The sequence below is a fragment of the Megascapheus bottae genome, chromosome 18, assembly GCF_031878675.1.
Source record: "Megascapheus bottae isolate mThoBot1 chromosome 18, mThoBot2.hap1, whole genome shotgun sequence".
NCBI lineage: Eukaryota > Metazoa > Chordata > Mammalia > Rodentia > Geomyidae > Megascapheus > Megascapheus bottae.
In genome coordinates, this window is record NC_143526.1 from 30830580 (window position 1) to 30845263 (window position 14684).

The following is a 14684-nucleotide window of genomic DNA, read 5'->3' on the forward strand; positions in this document are numbered from 1 at the left end:
CTTGTGTCCAAAAAACTACTCAAAAAAGCCAGAAGTGGCACTATGGCTCATGTGGTGAAAGAAGCTTAGGGATAGTGCCCAGGCCCAGAATTCAAGTCCCAAGACCAGCCTCCCCTCCCAAAAGGAAGGAACAAAGAAGGAAGACAAATTTCTACTATATGCATTTTAGTGACAATAAAAGAAGTTCCCGAAAACAAGCCATGCATCACTGTATACCTCAACACAAGTCACTTACCAAGTCACTTAAAATGGCAAGCATATGGCCATCTCAGTAAGTGGAGGCAATCAGTCTAGTAGCAGTGTTTATGGCAAAACAAAGGGGTTGGAGCCACACACTTCTGAGTTTGAGTCTGGGAGATGACAAACTACATGCTTTCAGTAAATATTTTTCTTTTTCTTTTTGGTGTCAGTCCTGAGGCTTGAACTCAGGCTGGGTGCAGTCTCTGAGGTTTTTGTTTTTGTTTTTTTTTTTGCTCAAAGCTAGCATTCTACTGTTTGGACCATAGTTCCACTTTTTGGTAGTGAACTGGAGATTGCAGTCTCATGGACTTTCCTGCCTGGGTTGGCTTCAAACTGTGATCCTTATATCTCAGCCTCCTGAGTAACTAGGATTACAGGAATAAGCCATGAGCGCCCAACTTTCAAATATTTCTTTTCTTTTCTTTTTTAATGGGTCATGGGGCTTGAACAAGGTCTGGGCGCTGTCCCTGAGCTCAAGGCTACCAACCTACCCTTGAGCCAAGCCCCACTTCCTGTTTTCTAGAGCTTAATTAGAGATAAGAGTCTCAGAGCTTTTTTTGTGCCTGGGCTGGCTTTGAACCTTGATCCTCAGATCTCAGCTGCCTGAGTAGCTAGGATTACAGGGGTGAGCTACTGTGCCCGGTTCAAATATTTCTAACAGGGATCTTGTATGCAGTTACTTGTTTCTGAGGAGTATGTACTCTTCTCCTTTTTTGGTGTTGTGGATTAAACCCAAGGGCTCTCTATATGGTATACCCCTACACTGAGGTCTGTATTCTTACATTTTGTTGTGGCGAACCTGGGGCCTGAACTCAGGGCTTAGGTGCTGACCCTGAGATTCTTCCTTTTTTTTTTTTGCCAGACCTGGCTTGAGCTCAGGTCCTGAGCACTGTCCTTGGACTTTCTCAAGGCTAGAGCTCTACCACTTGAGCCTCAGCACCACTTCCAGCTTTTTTCTGTGTATGTGGTACCGAGGAATCGAAGCTGGGTCTTCGTGCATGCTAGGCAAGCCCTCTACCGCTAAGCCAAACTCCCGGCCATCTTTTTTTATTTATTTAATTTTTAGTTGATTGTGGGGCTTCAGCTCTGGATGTTTTCCTGAGCTCTTCAGCTCAAGGTTAGCATTCTACCACTTGAGCCACAGTGCTATTTCTGGTGTTTCATTGGAGATAAAAGAGTCTAGAAGACTTTCTTGCCCAGACTGGCTTTGAACCACAATCCTCAGATCTCAGCCCCTTGAGTAGCTAGGATTACAGGCATGAGCCACCAGTGCCTGGTCCTGAGATTTGTCTTTTGCTTAAGGATAGCACTTATGCCATAGCTTCACTTCCAGGTTTTTTTTTTTTGTAGATCGTCAGTCAGTCTGTCTATGTCAATTGTAGGGCTTTTACTAGGGACTGGGTGCTGTCCCTGAGTTCTTTTTCTCAAGGCTAGCACTCAACCACTTTGAGCCTCAGCTCCACTTCTGGTTTTCTTGTGGTTAATTGGAGATAAGAGTCTCTTGGACTTTCCTGCCCAGCTTGTCTTTCAGCCTCAATTCCCAGATCTCAGCCTCCTGAGTAACTAGGATTACAAGTGTGAGTCATAGTGCCTGGTGGTTTTGTTGGTTTTTTGTTTTTGTTTTTTTTTGTACTTTTATTGGAGGCAAAAGTCTCATGGACTTTTTCTACTTGGCCTGGTTTCAAACCATGATCCTTAGATCTCAGCCCTCTGAATAGCTAGGAGTACAGGCATGCACTACTGGTACCCAAATCTGAGGCATGTATTCTTATTAAAGTAGAAAAGAGGGATAATTAGAGAGCACACTGTCTCATTAGACTCCCAGAGCTGACACTTGCTAGCCTTAGGTAAGTGATTTAACTTCCCAATGTTCCAGTTTCAATTTATCTATCTCATATGGCTACTATGACCTACAGCATAGTTTTTATGAGGTTGAAATGAGGTTGATACCTGAGAGTGCTTATCATAAGTGTCTGACATGTAGGAATTATCCATAAGGTCAGCAACTTGTATTCTTCAATTACTGTCATGTATTGATCATCCATTCCATTCCTGTCATTGCATCAAGAACACCCATTACATTTAATTTCTGTAATAATCTCATAAAATGAATGTCATTATAAAGAAAAGCTAAAGATTCTGCTACATGCTGGTGGCTTGCATCTATAATCCTAGTTACTCAAGAGGCTGAGATGCAAAGGATTACGGTTCAACCCAGCTTGGGTAGAAGTCTGTGAGACTCCATCTCCAAAATAACTAGCAAAGAGCAGGGCTAGAGGCATGGTTCAAGTGGCAGAACACCTGATGAGAAACTGTGTAAGGATCCTAGTTCAAACCCCCATACCAGTATAAAAAAAAAAAAGAAAGAAAGAAGAAAATGTTGAAAATAAGCAAAAAAGAGATTAGGTACAATAGGTAAGAAAAATGGAAGGCAGATGATCCCAACTACAAACATGCAAAGGCAAGTTTGGAATGATAGGCATAGTGAGAATGTACTGATTGTTAGGTCTGCTTTGTTAAAAAGTCAACCAAATTATCTTTTCAAGTGGAATCAAATAGGTATGAGTTGGGAGACACAGCCCATGCCCTTACTTCCCCCAGTAGGGGCAGGTTTTGTAATAAATGTCATTTGGTGCTGGTTTCTGACCAGTGAAGGCTTACCTGGAGGAGATAGAGGAGTCCTGGGACAAACAAGGTGATTGGGTACAGAGACTGGTATGTTGCTAAGGCAAGAAAAATAGCACTGAGGAAAGCACTGCCTGTAAAAAGAAATAAATGTATGGAATAACCCACCTCATCGATCAGAATTAGACTCAGCAAGTCCCTATCAACACCAAACTTTCCATAACTGCTCAATCTCCTGCCAACTGCTTCCTGGTATGCAAAGTATTATACAAACTCATGTGGAACGAGAGCTTCTTGGCTGTATTCCCCATGAAAGGAAATCAAAACCATCCACCTTTAGTAACTTGAGATGCTACAAGCATGTTTCTTGTGAAATTCTCAGTCCCAGAAAAATTTTTACAAAACTCCAGCCAAAGATATACAAAGGGATAAAGTCTGTTAACATCCAAGTCCTACTTAGTGCACTAGTTTGTTAAACCTGCAATTAATTGCTTATAATATGCGAAGCTGTGAAACTATTCCATTGGGTTGTGTAATATCCCATCACATTACTGTATAAATTTTTGTTAATAATGTCTCTGTTCCCCAAATAAAATGAACTACTATAGAATACTTAAATGTTATGTAAGAATTTGTGATGACATGGAAAATATTTATAAAATCCTATTAAGTTTATGAAATATACACTGATTTTTTTTTTTTAAAAGCATGAACAAATATTTACAAAAAAAACTGAAAGTGGGGCAGGGAGTTTGGCCTAGTGGTAGAATGCTTGCTTAGCATGCACGAAGACCCAGGTTCAATTCCTCGGTACCACATACATAGAAAAAAGCCGGAAGTGGTGCTGTGGCTCAAGTGGTAGAGCTCTAGCCTTGAGAAAGTCCAAGGACAGTGCTCAGGCCCTGAGCTCAAGCCCAGGACTGGCAAAAAAAAAATAAGAATAATAAAAGAAAAACAAAACAAAACTTGAAAGCTAGACCACAGAAATTTACAAACTGTTATCCCTAGAGGTAGGATTCTAGATTTTTGTTGTTGGTGGTAGTGATTGTAGGGCTTGAACTCTGGGCCTGGGCATTGTCCCTGAGCTCTTCAGCTCAAGGCTACCGCTCTACCCTTGAACCACAGCCCTACTTCTAATTTTCTAGTGGTTCATGGGAGATAAGAGTCTCACAGACTTTAATGCGCAGGCTGGCTTTGAACCAGATCCCTAGATATCAGCCTCTGGAGTAGGATTACAGGCGTAAGCCACCACACCTGGCTGATTTATTGTTTTTGAAAAAACAAAACAAAACAAAAAAAACAAACATGGCCCACTTTCAGATATCTTAAACAACAGAGTAAGGCTTGAGAACCTGAGTTTACACCAGAGGACTCAGAACTCAGGAGAAATGATCCAAGGCTTATGTTTCATGATTATGGTTTCTAAGGTTTTTTATATGTTTTCTGGTCACTCTTATTACCTGTGTGGGGTCAACTGTTCACTGAACATAATAGATCTCCTCAATGGTGTTTCATAAAAAGAAACATCACTCCATTTAAGGAGTTTCATTCCACTACAAACCCAGTGCCACGGACAGCAGAAGGAGATGATCCCTAGCTCCTCTGCTCAACAAAGTGGTCTATATACCACTAGAGCCATGTTGGAGGATGGGTGGGCGAGAGTTGATGAACGTGATCACTTCATAGAAGAGGAAGTGTCAAGAAAAGAATCTTGAGTGTTCCACCGTTCAAACTAAAAAGAATATAAAGTGAAAAGAAGCAGAGAGACAATGCAAATATAATCTCAACTGCCTGGGAGGAAGAGATTAGAAGAATGTCAGTTAGAGACTAGCTGAGGGAAAAAGCAACAAAGATCCTAATCGATGAAATAGGTATGGTGGTACATACATAAGATCCTAGCTATACAAGAAGACTTGGTCTGAGGCAGAACCCATGTAAAAATTCAAGACTATCTGAAAAGTGGTAAAGTGCCTGCTCAGCAAGCATGAGGGCATGAGTTCAAATACAGTACCAACGGGGACAAAAAACAAACAACTACAAAAGACAGAGAAAGAAGGAATCTGGGTGCAAAAAATAAAGGATAAAGGACAAAACTTCTTGTGTGGAGCTTCCACCAATTCATTAGGCAAGATTTTTCTGGACCTGGTGTACTTGAAAAATGAATAGGGAGAGTAACAGCTATGAAGCTACCAGCAGAGGCCTCCACACACCTACTAGGCCATCCATAGACTAACGCCAGAACTATGCTGGAATGAGAACATGGCACTAGTGAGAAATATATGTCCTGACACTTAATGATGAACACAGTCTCGGAATTCCTGGCTGAAAATCTGAATGATGTTTGTGAGGGAAAACTGCAAAAAAAAAAAAACCCAAAACCTTTTCATTTAGCATGGTTTTCTACTGATATTAGGGTAGGAGAAAAGAGAGGCTACCAAAGGTGGAACACTTTATTCCAACTTCATTTATCCTTACAATGAAGCAGAAACACGTGACTTTCTCTTCATGTTGTTCCAGGAGACATTAGCAAGTGAAGTGTGGTACACACAGCCACCGCCTGCCTAAGATCAATAATTGTCTGAAATAGCTGACTGTTTATAAGACCCAAGAAAGAAGAAAAGATTCATAGCCTAATAGAATAGACTTGTGAGTTTTAGAAAACTTACTCTGATGATTAGGAAAGGATCTTCCTTAGATGAAATCCAAACACTGTTTTTTTGATGAATTCAACCTAGGCCTTACACAAGCTAAGGAAACCCTTCCCCTGAGCTGTATCCCCAGCCCCCTGTACAAAATCTTCCCTGCCCCTGCCACTGCCCCTGCCCCAAAACACATATTGTTTCAGGTGTATCTTCCAAACTTATTCTTCTTGCTCCATTTAGTTTCTCTCAAAACTTGGTAGTTCTTCCTGCTCTTGTGTGTCTGCCTACTCCCCCTCACTTTTGCGCAGGCTGTGCATGTGCCCATACACACCTGTCTGTCACTTCACATCCAGAACACCCACACTGCCTGTTGCAGCACCATGTTTCTGCCTGCAACCTCAGGCCCAGCCGTCCAGTCATTATTCTACAGTATACTTGAACTCAAGGCTTGGGCACTGTCCCTGAGTTTTTGTGCTCAAAGTTAGTGCTCTATCACTTTCCAGCGTTTTCATATTTAACTAGAGATAGACATCTCATAGCATTTCCTGCCTGGGATAGCTTTGAACCCCCATCCTCAGATCTCAACCTCCTGAATAGCTAGGATTAAAGGAAAGAGCCACAGATACCTGGCCGGACCAAAGCTTTTTTTTCCCCCCTAGTCCTAGGGCTGGAAATCAGAGGCTAAGCACTTCCTTGTGCATTCTCAAGGCTAGTGCTCTAGCACTTGAGCCACAGGACCACTTCAAGCTTTCTGTGTGTATGTGGTAGTGAAGAACTGAACTCAGGGCTTCGTGCATGCTAGGAAAGCACTCTACCATTAGGCCACGCTTCCAGCCCCCAGACCAAAACATTTACAAAAAGAAAATCTGTGCCTCCTGTTCTTGTAAGTGCCCTCAAACCTCCCTACCCCCCTGCCCTGCCCTAGTTCACTCCTGCTCTCCTTATATCACCAGAGATCTCCAGTCTGTTCTTTCCCTCATTATCTAGCCCATCCTTGACAGAAACACCAGAAGGATCCTTCTAGAACAGCTTAAACTATGAGGTCTTATTTCATCTGTGACACTAAATCCAAACTCCAAGAGTAAGCAAGATCCTCATATTAATGTTCTGCTTCCAGCTTCACGCTCACCACCTCTGCATAAACCCTATCATCTACCACACTGGCCCTTCCTCAGTTCCTGAAAACATGATGCCTTTCCTACTCATGGCTGGCCACTCCTCAGGCTACTCCTGCTGGGATCCATCTGCTGGAGCCATCTTTTCCTACTCTCTTAGCAGAAAGATGGTCAATTAACGTCTTTCTTTCTTTCTTTCTTTCTTTCTTTCTTTCTTTCTTTCTTTCTTTCTTTCTTTCTTTCTTTCTTTCTTTCTTTCTTTCTTTCTTTCTTTCTTTCTTTCTTTCCTGTTTGTTTGTTTGCCAGTTCTGGGGCTTGAACTCAGAGCCTGAGCGCTGTCCTTGGACTTTCTCAAGGCTAGAGCTCTACCACTTGAGCTATAGCACCATTTCCAGCTTTTTTCTATGTATGTGGTACGGATGACTCAAACCTAGGTCTTCAGGCATGCTAGGCAAGCACTCTGCCACTAGGCCAAACACCTAGCCCAAGAATGGCCAATTGAAATGTCACTTCCTATATCAGCCCAAGCAGCTAACATTTCTTGGTCACTTACTAAGTACCAGGTACACACTCTCTGCATTAAGAACATGCCAGACTCAAAAAGGCCCTCAGAGCAGGGCAGGGTGGCTCACACCTGTAATCCTAGCTACTCAAGAGGCTGAGATCTGAGGATCACAGTTCAAAGCCAGCTGGCACAAAAAAACCTGAGACTCTTATCTCTGATTAATCACTGGAAAAGGGGAAGTGGTGCTGTGGCTCCAGGGGTAGGGTGGTAGCCTTGAGCTGAAAAGCTCAGGTACAGCGCCAAGGCCAAGTTCAAGTCCCACAACCCCCCCAAAAAAGGAAAGAAAGAAAGAGAGAGAGAGAGAGGAAGGAAGAAACCAGTGTTCTTGAGGAAGAATTCATTAAGTAGAAAATACATTGGCTGACAGGAGTTTGGCCTAGTGGTTAAAGTGCTTGCCTAGCATACACAAAGACCCAGGTTCGATTCCTCGGTACCACATATACATAGAAAAGCTAGAAATGGTGCTGTGGCTCAAGTGGTAGAGCTCTAGCCTTGAGAAAGCCCAAGGACAGTGTTCAGGCCCTGAGTTCAAGGCCCAGAACTGGCAAAAAAAAAAATACATTGGCCCAGCATGGTGGCTCATGCCTATAATCCTAGCTACTCAGGAGGCTGATATCCAAGGATCAAGGTTCAAAGCCAGCCTGGGCACAAAAGGACCTGAGACTCTTACCTCCAATTAACCTGTAGAAAACAAGAAATGGGGCTTGGCTCTAGGGTAGTGCAGTAGCCTTGAGCTGAAGAGCTCAGGGAAACCGCCAGGCCTAGTTCAAGCGCCATGCCCCCCCCCACACACACAAAAAATAATAAAGAAAGAAAAAGAAAGGAAGGAAGGAGGGAAGGAAGGAAGAAAGAAAGAAAGAAAACACAGGAGCGGGAGTTTGGCCTAGTGGTAGAGTGCTTGCCTAGCATGCACGAAGACCGGGGTTCAATTCCTTGGTACCACATGTATAGAAAAAAGCTGGAAGTGGTGCTGAGGCTCAAGTGGTAGAGCTCTAGCCTTGAGAAAGTCCAAGGACAGGGCTCAGGCCCTGAGCTCAAGCCCAGGACTGGCCAAAAAAAGAAAAAAGAAAGGAAAGAAAATACATTGGCAAAACACAAAGCAAATCTGACTCTATGTTATAGGGAAGCATTTGAGGAAAGGGGATGGGGATAGGCATGCACTGTGGAATAATGACTGGATGGCTGGGCCTGAAGGCTGCAGGCAGAAACATGGTGCTGCAACAGGCAGTGGCCTAGTTGGGTGTTCTAGGTGTGGGATGATAGGACAGGTGTGTATGGGCACATGCACAGCCTGAGCAAAAGTGAGGGGGAGTAGGCAGACACACAAGAGCAGGAAGGGCTACTAAGTTTTGAGAAAAACTAAATGGGGCAAAAAGAATAAGTTCAGAAGGTACACCTGGAACGACATGTACTTGGGGGCAGCGGTAGGGAAGATAAAAGCAAAAGGTGATTCCAAACACTGTAGATAAAACTGTGCAATAAGCAAACACTGCTGAAGTTTGCTCTCTGCCAAGCATGTGCCAGGTGGCAGGGAGACTGGTGACTCAGCCTGTGTCCTCAGGGAGCTCCCATGAACAATTTCAACACCAGAGAGAAAAGGACAAAAGAGGCAGACCTAGCCCATCAGCAGGCACAGGCACCACAATTGTGAACAGTCAGTGTGTAAGGCCTAATATCCAGGAAACGGCACATGCGGGAGCAGGAGGGGTGAGACAATCATGCCCTGGAGTGAGGTGTTGACAACAAGTAGCTCAACATGGGAAAACAGGACGAACTCGAGGAATGACTGGAAGACCCAAAGGGGCTCCTGAGGATGCTGGAAGCATTCTGGGTACTAAGGCTCACCAGGAGTTGAACCTGGATCTTTGTGCATGCTGGGAAAGCACTCTACCTCTAGGTCAAACTCCCAGCCCCTATTTATTACAATCTAAAAAGTCTTAGCTAGCAGCCAAGCAAGGGGTCAGATCATGGAGGGCTTAGCTATAAAATTCATCCAAGCCAGGTCCAGTGACTCACATGTGTAATCCTAGCTACTCAGGAGACTGTGATCTGTGGATCCTGATTCAAAGCCAGCTCAGGCACTAAAGACTATGAGATTCTCATCTCCAACTAAACAGCAGAAAACCGGAAGTGGCACTGTGGCTCAAGGGGTAGGGTGGTAGCCTTGAGCTGAAGAGCTCGGGGACAGCATCCAGGCCCAGAGTCCAAGCCCTATGACTGAAAAAAAAAAAATTCATCCAAAACACTGACCCACTGGGCCAGACAGGATACTGTAGTAACGTCTGAAATAGGGCTTTTTGTGGGCTAGAGGGCAGCTAGAACCCACCCTAAACACTAGCGCCTTAACTATGCCAAAAGGCAGGTGAATTTTACTTCAAAATGATACAACCATTGTCTGATAGTACAGCCAAGATGCTCATAGGGTAGGTTTTTTGAACAAGCCTTCATCACAGAATATTGGGGAAAATCAATCAAAAGGGTTTGAGCACTTGGCTGTAATCAGAGAACATTATTATCTATACAATCTAGCTATGAGTATGTTTTCTAACTCTCCATTTGTGTCAGGGTGGGGGCCAAAACAAGCCTCCACAAGACTGGAATATCATTTGGCCTCCAGGGATCTTACCCTAATCTGGGCCTGGGTGGGTGGCACAGCTGCAGGAGAAGCAAGAATGAACGGAGGAGGGGACTGGGGGACTGGTTGGGGATATGAACTTCAAGGAGAGTATGCAAAGGGCCAGAGACAGGCACAGACAATGTCCTGTCCCAGGATAGGCAGTGGGACAGACTGGAATGTGGTCAATTGGGCTAAGGTCCCATGGGATTAACAGAAGAGGAAGTGACACCAGTGTCCGTCACAGCTTGTCAACCCCAGTGAGTATAAAAACTTTACTCAGCCCCTTCTCTGTTCCAGTCACAACTCTCAGCAATTTGCACGCCAGATGTCTTAGTCCTTTCAACAACTCCAAGAAGTCAGTACTATTACTGCTTTCATTGTACAGATCAGGAAACTGAAGGACATAAGTTGTTTGGCCAGGATCACAAAGTCAGTGAATGACAAGACTATGTAATTGATCCCAGGCAGTCTCACTTCAGATCTCATATTCCTTTCCTGTATCATGATGGCAATCTTTCTCCCTCTCTCTCTCAGTCCTGGGGCTTGAACTCAGGGACTGAGCACTGTCCTTGGACTTTCTCAAGGCTAGCACTCTACACTTGAGCCACAACACCACTTCTGGCTTTTTCTGTGTGTATGTGGTACTGAGGAATCAAACTCAGGGCTTCATGCATGCTAGGCAAATGCTCTTAACACTAGGCCATGCTCCAGCCACTATAACAATCTCTTGATCTCAATTTGTGTTTGAAACAAAAAATCATAAATAAAGCAGCACAACTATTCATCGAGTGGATTCTGCTAAGCACTCTGTATTTCTTGTTTAGTTCTCCACTAAGTCGAGGAAACCAATATCTCTGGGACCAAAGTGAGGATCACGGTATAAAGCCAGCCTGGGCGCTAAAGTCCATGAGTCTCTTATCTCTAATTAGCATCTAGAAAACTGAAAGCGGTGCTGTGGCTCAAGGGGCAGGGCGGTAGCCTTGAGCTGAAGAGCTCAGGGACAATGCCCAGGCCCAGAGTTCAAGCCCCACATCTGACAAAAACAAAAACAAACAAAAAAATTGGGGCTCCTGAAGTTGCATCATTTTCCCAAGATTACAAAGCTTGTCATTAGAAAGTCTTGTTTGCTAGGCACAAGTGGCTAATGCCTATAATCTGAGCTACTCAGGAAGCTGAGACCTGAGGATCAAGGTTCAAAGCCAGCCTGGATAGGAAAGTCTCTGACACTCTTATCGCCAATTAACTACCAAAGAAGCCAGAAGTGAAGTGAAGCTCTGACTCAAGTGGCAAAATATCAGCCTTGAGCAAAAGAAGCGCAAGGACAGTGCCCAGGCCCTGAGTTCAAACACCAAGACTAGCCCTTTAGGGGAAAAAAAAAAAAAGGAAAGAAAGAATAGAAAACCTCTTAGTGTGATTTTTCCATGGCTCCTCCTCATATTATTTCTGCTCTGTCCTGCAGCTGTGTCTCTTACCCAGAAAGACTACTAATTCTGGACAGAGGGCTAGCCTTGAGGAAAAAGCCCAAAGACAGTGCTCGGGCCCTGAGTTCAAGCTCCAGGTCTGGCAAAAAAAAAAAAAAAAAAAAAAAGAGGGTGAAGGAAATGGGAACAAAAACATGAGAAGGGATAGCAATGTCTGTTAAGTAATGCACCTTCTAACTGGCGAATATAATGTAACCCTTGCATTAATTACAATTAAAATATATTTTTAAAAAAGAAAAAGGAAAGAAAGAAGATTACTAATCATGATGTATTTTTACAAATGGCTGCTATCAATCGGAACCAATAGTCTTGCCTAGTGGTTAAGTGCTTGCCTAGTATGCACTAAGACCTGGGTTCGATTCCTCAGCACCGCATACATAGAAAAAGCTGGAAGTGATGCTGTGGCTCAATTGACAGACCACTGGCCTTGAGAAAGCCCAAGGACAGTGCTCAGGCCCTGAGATCAAGCCCCAGGACAAAAAAAAAAAAAAAAAGAGTAACTATCATTTACACTTAGTACATTCTTCTATACTACACTATGAACCATCTCATTTCATTTATTCTTTCAATTTGCTGCATAAGGTAGAGGCTGTTTCAATGTCACAGCTATTGGTAAGGAAACTACAACCCAGGACTGTTTAAGAGACTTGCCCAAGGTAATGTAGCCAGTTAGCAGTGGAGCTGGGATTAGACACCAGATCTAACATCAGAGTAGCCTGAGCTCTTAATCACTCTTGACTGCCTTCTGAGGGTACATCCTGATCTTTCCTTCTCCTTGGCAAGGAAGACGTGTCACATGGCTTCTTTTGGAGGAGTAAGTGAAGTTGAAAGGATCCTTACTGGCAAGTTTTAAGTCTCCTGTTTGGAATGTCTCATTGCTGACAAATACTAGCAGTGAATAGGCAGGAGGACCTATCACCATCAGTCAGTTTATTTTCTTTTAAAAGCCTAATAAAGACTACTTCCCAGGGATGAAGTATTTTAATTAGTTCACTAAAAGGCACAGTGACCTCTGACCAAAGCAAAAGCCTTCAAAGTGAAACTGTATTAACATCAACCCTACCCAGAGTCCAATGTTTCCCTGACAACTCTCCATTAAGGACATCACAATGCAGTGGTCTCCGCTTGGGCCTGGCTTGTCTCTCAGTGTGTCCCAGGCAACCTTAGGCTACCATGAAGGAAGCCAAAAGAAAGCAAGTAGAAGTCAAGGGATCAGAGCAAATGTGGCCATTCTCTTCCGCGGGGGTGGCCACTCCCAGGGACGTCCCGGGACTTTCACTATGACCACAGTGTCACTCAAGTTCATTTATGGTTAATCTTTCTAATATGATAGTTTTATTCCTGTCAGCCAAAATAAGAAAGAGTCCAAATAATTTTTGTGGGTATGGTGGTATCCTGGGGCTTGAACACATGACCTCATGCTCTTGATTCACTTACTTTTGCTCAAGGCAAACAGTGTACAACGTGACCAACAGTTTTGCTTCCAGATTTTGTGTTGCAATTAAGAGTCTTGGATTTTTTTTACCAAAGCTGGCTTCAAACTATGTTCTTTAGATCTCAGCCTACTGAATAGGTAGACTTCCAGATGTGTGCCACCAGTGTATAGCATTAAATAATTTATTTTTCATTGTCTTAGTGAAAGAACCTTGGGGATAAGCAAACATATAAAAAGAAAATAAAGGCCGGGAGTTTGGCCTAGTGGCAGAGTGCTTGCCTAGAAATACTTTTTTTTTTTTTTTTTTTTGCCAATCTTAGGCTTGAACTCTGGGCCTGAGCACTGCCCTTGGGCTTTCTCAAGGATAGAGCTCTACCACTTGAGCCTCAGCACAACTCTCGGGCCCCCCATGATTTATTTTTTTTTTTTGGCCAGTCCTGGGCTTGGGCTCAGGGCCTGAGTACTGACCCTGGATTTTCTCAAGGCTAGGGCTCTACCACTTGAGCCACAGCACCACTTCTGGCTTTATGCTACGTATGTGTTACCAAGGAATCGAACCCGGGTCTACGTGCATGCTAGGCAAGCTCTCTACCACTAAGCCAAACTCCCGCCCCTCCCCCCGCCATGATTTACTTTTAGGAGACAAATATTGCTCTTCCTTTTTCTTTTCTTTTTTTTGCCAGTTCTGGAGCTTGCACTCAGGACCTGAGCGCTATCCTTGGGCTTTCTCACTAGCACTCTACCAACTTGAGCCACAGCACCACTTCCAGCTTTTTCTCTGTATGTAGTACCAAGGAATTGAACCTGGGTCTTGGTGCATGCTAGGCAAATACTCTACCACTAGGCCAAACTTTTGAGCCCAAATATTGCTCTTTTAGGATATATTTTCTATAAATATGTAATTTTGAGCAGGGCGCAGTAGCTCATGCCTGTAATCCTAGCTACTCAGTAGGCTGAGGCCTTAGGATCAAGGTTCAAAGCCAGCCCAGGCAACACGAAGCCAAGAGACTCTTTCCTCCAATTAATCACTAGAAAACGGGAAGGGAGGCAGAGTCTTAGGGGTAGGGTGATGGCTTTGAGTGAAGAACTCAGGGACAGCACACAGGCCAGAGTTCAAGCCCCATGACCAAAAAAAAAAAAAAAGTAATTTTGTATTCTCCATTTAAAAAACTACAAATGTCATTGTATACATATATGGAAATGTCACAATGAACTTCCTACCCTTTGTATAAATTGTATATGCTAATAACAATCTGGCCACTGGTGGCTCATGCCTATAATCCTACCTACTCAGGAAGTAGAGATCTGAGAACTGTAGTTTGAAGCCAGACAGGCAGGAAAGTCCATGAGACTCCTATCACCAATAAACTACTCAGAAAAAGCTGAAGTGGCTCAGTGACTCATGTGTCAGAGTGCTAGTCTTCAGCAGAAGCTCAAGGACAGGGCTTAGAAGGTGGCTTAGTGATACAGTGCTTGTCTTGGGTTTGATTCCTCAGTACAACATAAACAAAAAAGCTGGAAGTGGCATTATGGTTCTCAAGTGATAGAGTGCTAGGCCCTGAGTTCAAGCCCCAGGACTAGCACACACAAGCACATGAACACACACACATTACACACATACAAACACACGCGCACGCGCGCGCACGCGCACACGCGCACACACGCACACGCGCACACACACACACACACACACACACACACACGACTAAAAGTGGAGCTGTGGCTCAAGTGTTAAGCATTGAGTAAAAATGCTCAGGGAAGCAGGGTGAAGTGGCTCGCACCTGTAATCCTAGCTACTCAGGAGGCTGAGACCTGAGAATTTTGGCTCAAAGCCAGCCTAGGCACTAAAATCTGTGAGACTCTTATTTCCAATTAACCACTAGAAAACCGGAAGTGGCACTGTGGCTCAAGGGGTAGGGCGGTAGCCTTGAGCTGAAGAGCTCAGGAACAATGCCAAGGCCAAG

At 43.9% G+C, this 14684-nt stretch overlaps 1 protein-coding gene across 1 annotated transcript in view; it reads right to left on the reverse strand.

Annotated features, from left to right (window-relative positions):
• Pigu (phosphatidylinositol glycan anchor biosynthesis class U) overlaps positions 1 to 14684 on the reverse strand; it is a 73775-nt gene that overhangs the window by 30688 nt on the left and 28403 nt on the right. Inside the window, exon 7 of the mRNA XM_090352204.1 lies at positions 2902 to 2999. Within this exon, the coding sequence (XP_090208330.1) occupies positions 2902 to 2999 (98 nt within the window). The remainder of the gene's footprint in view (positions 1 to 2901; positions 3000 to 14684) is intronic.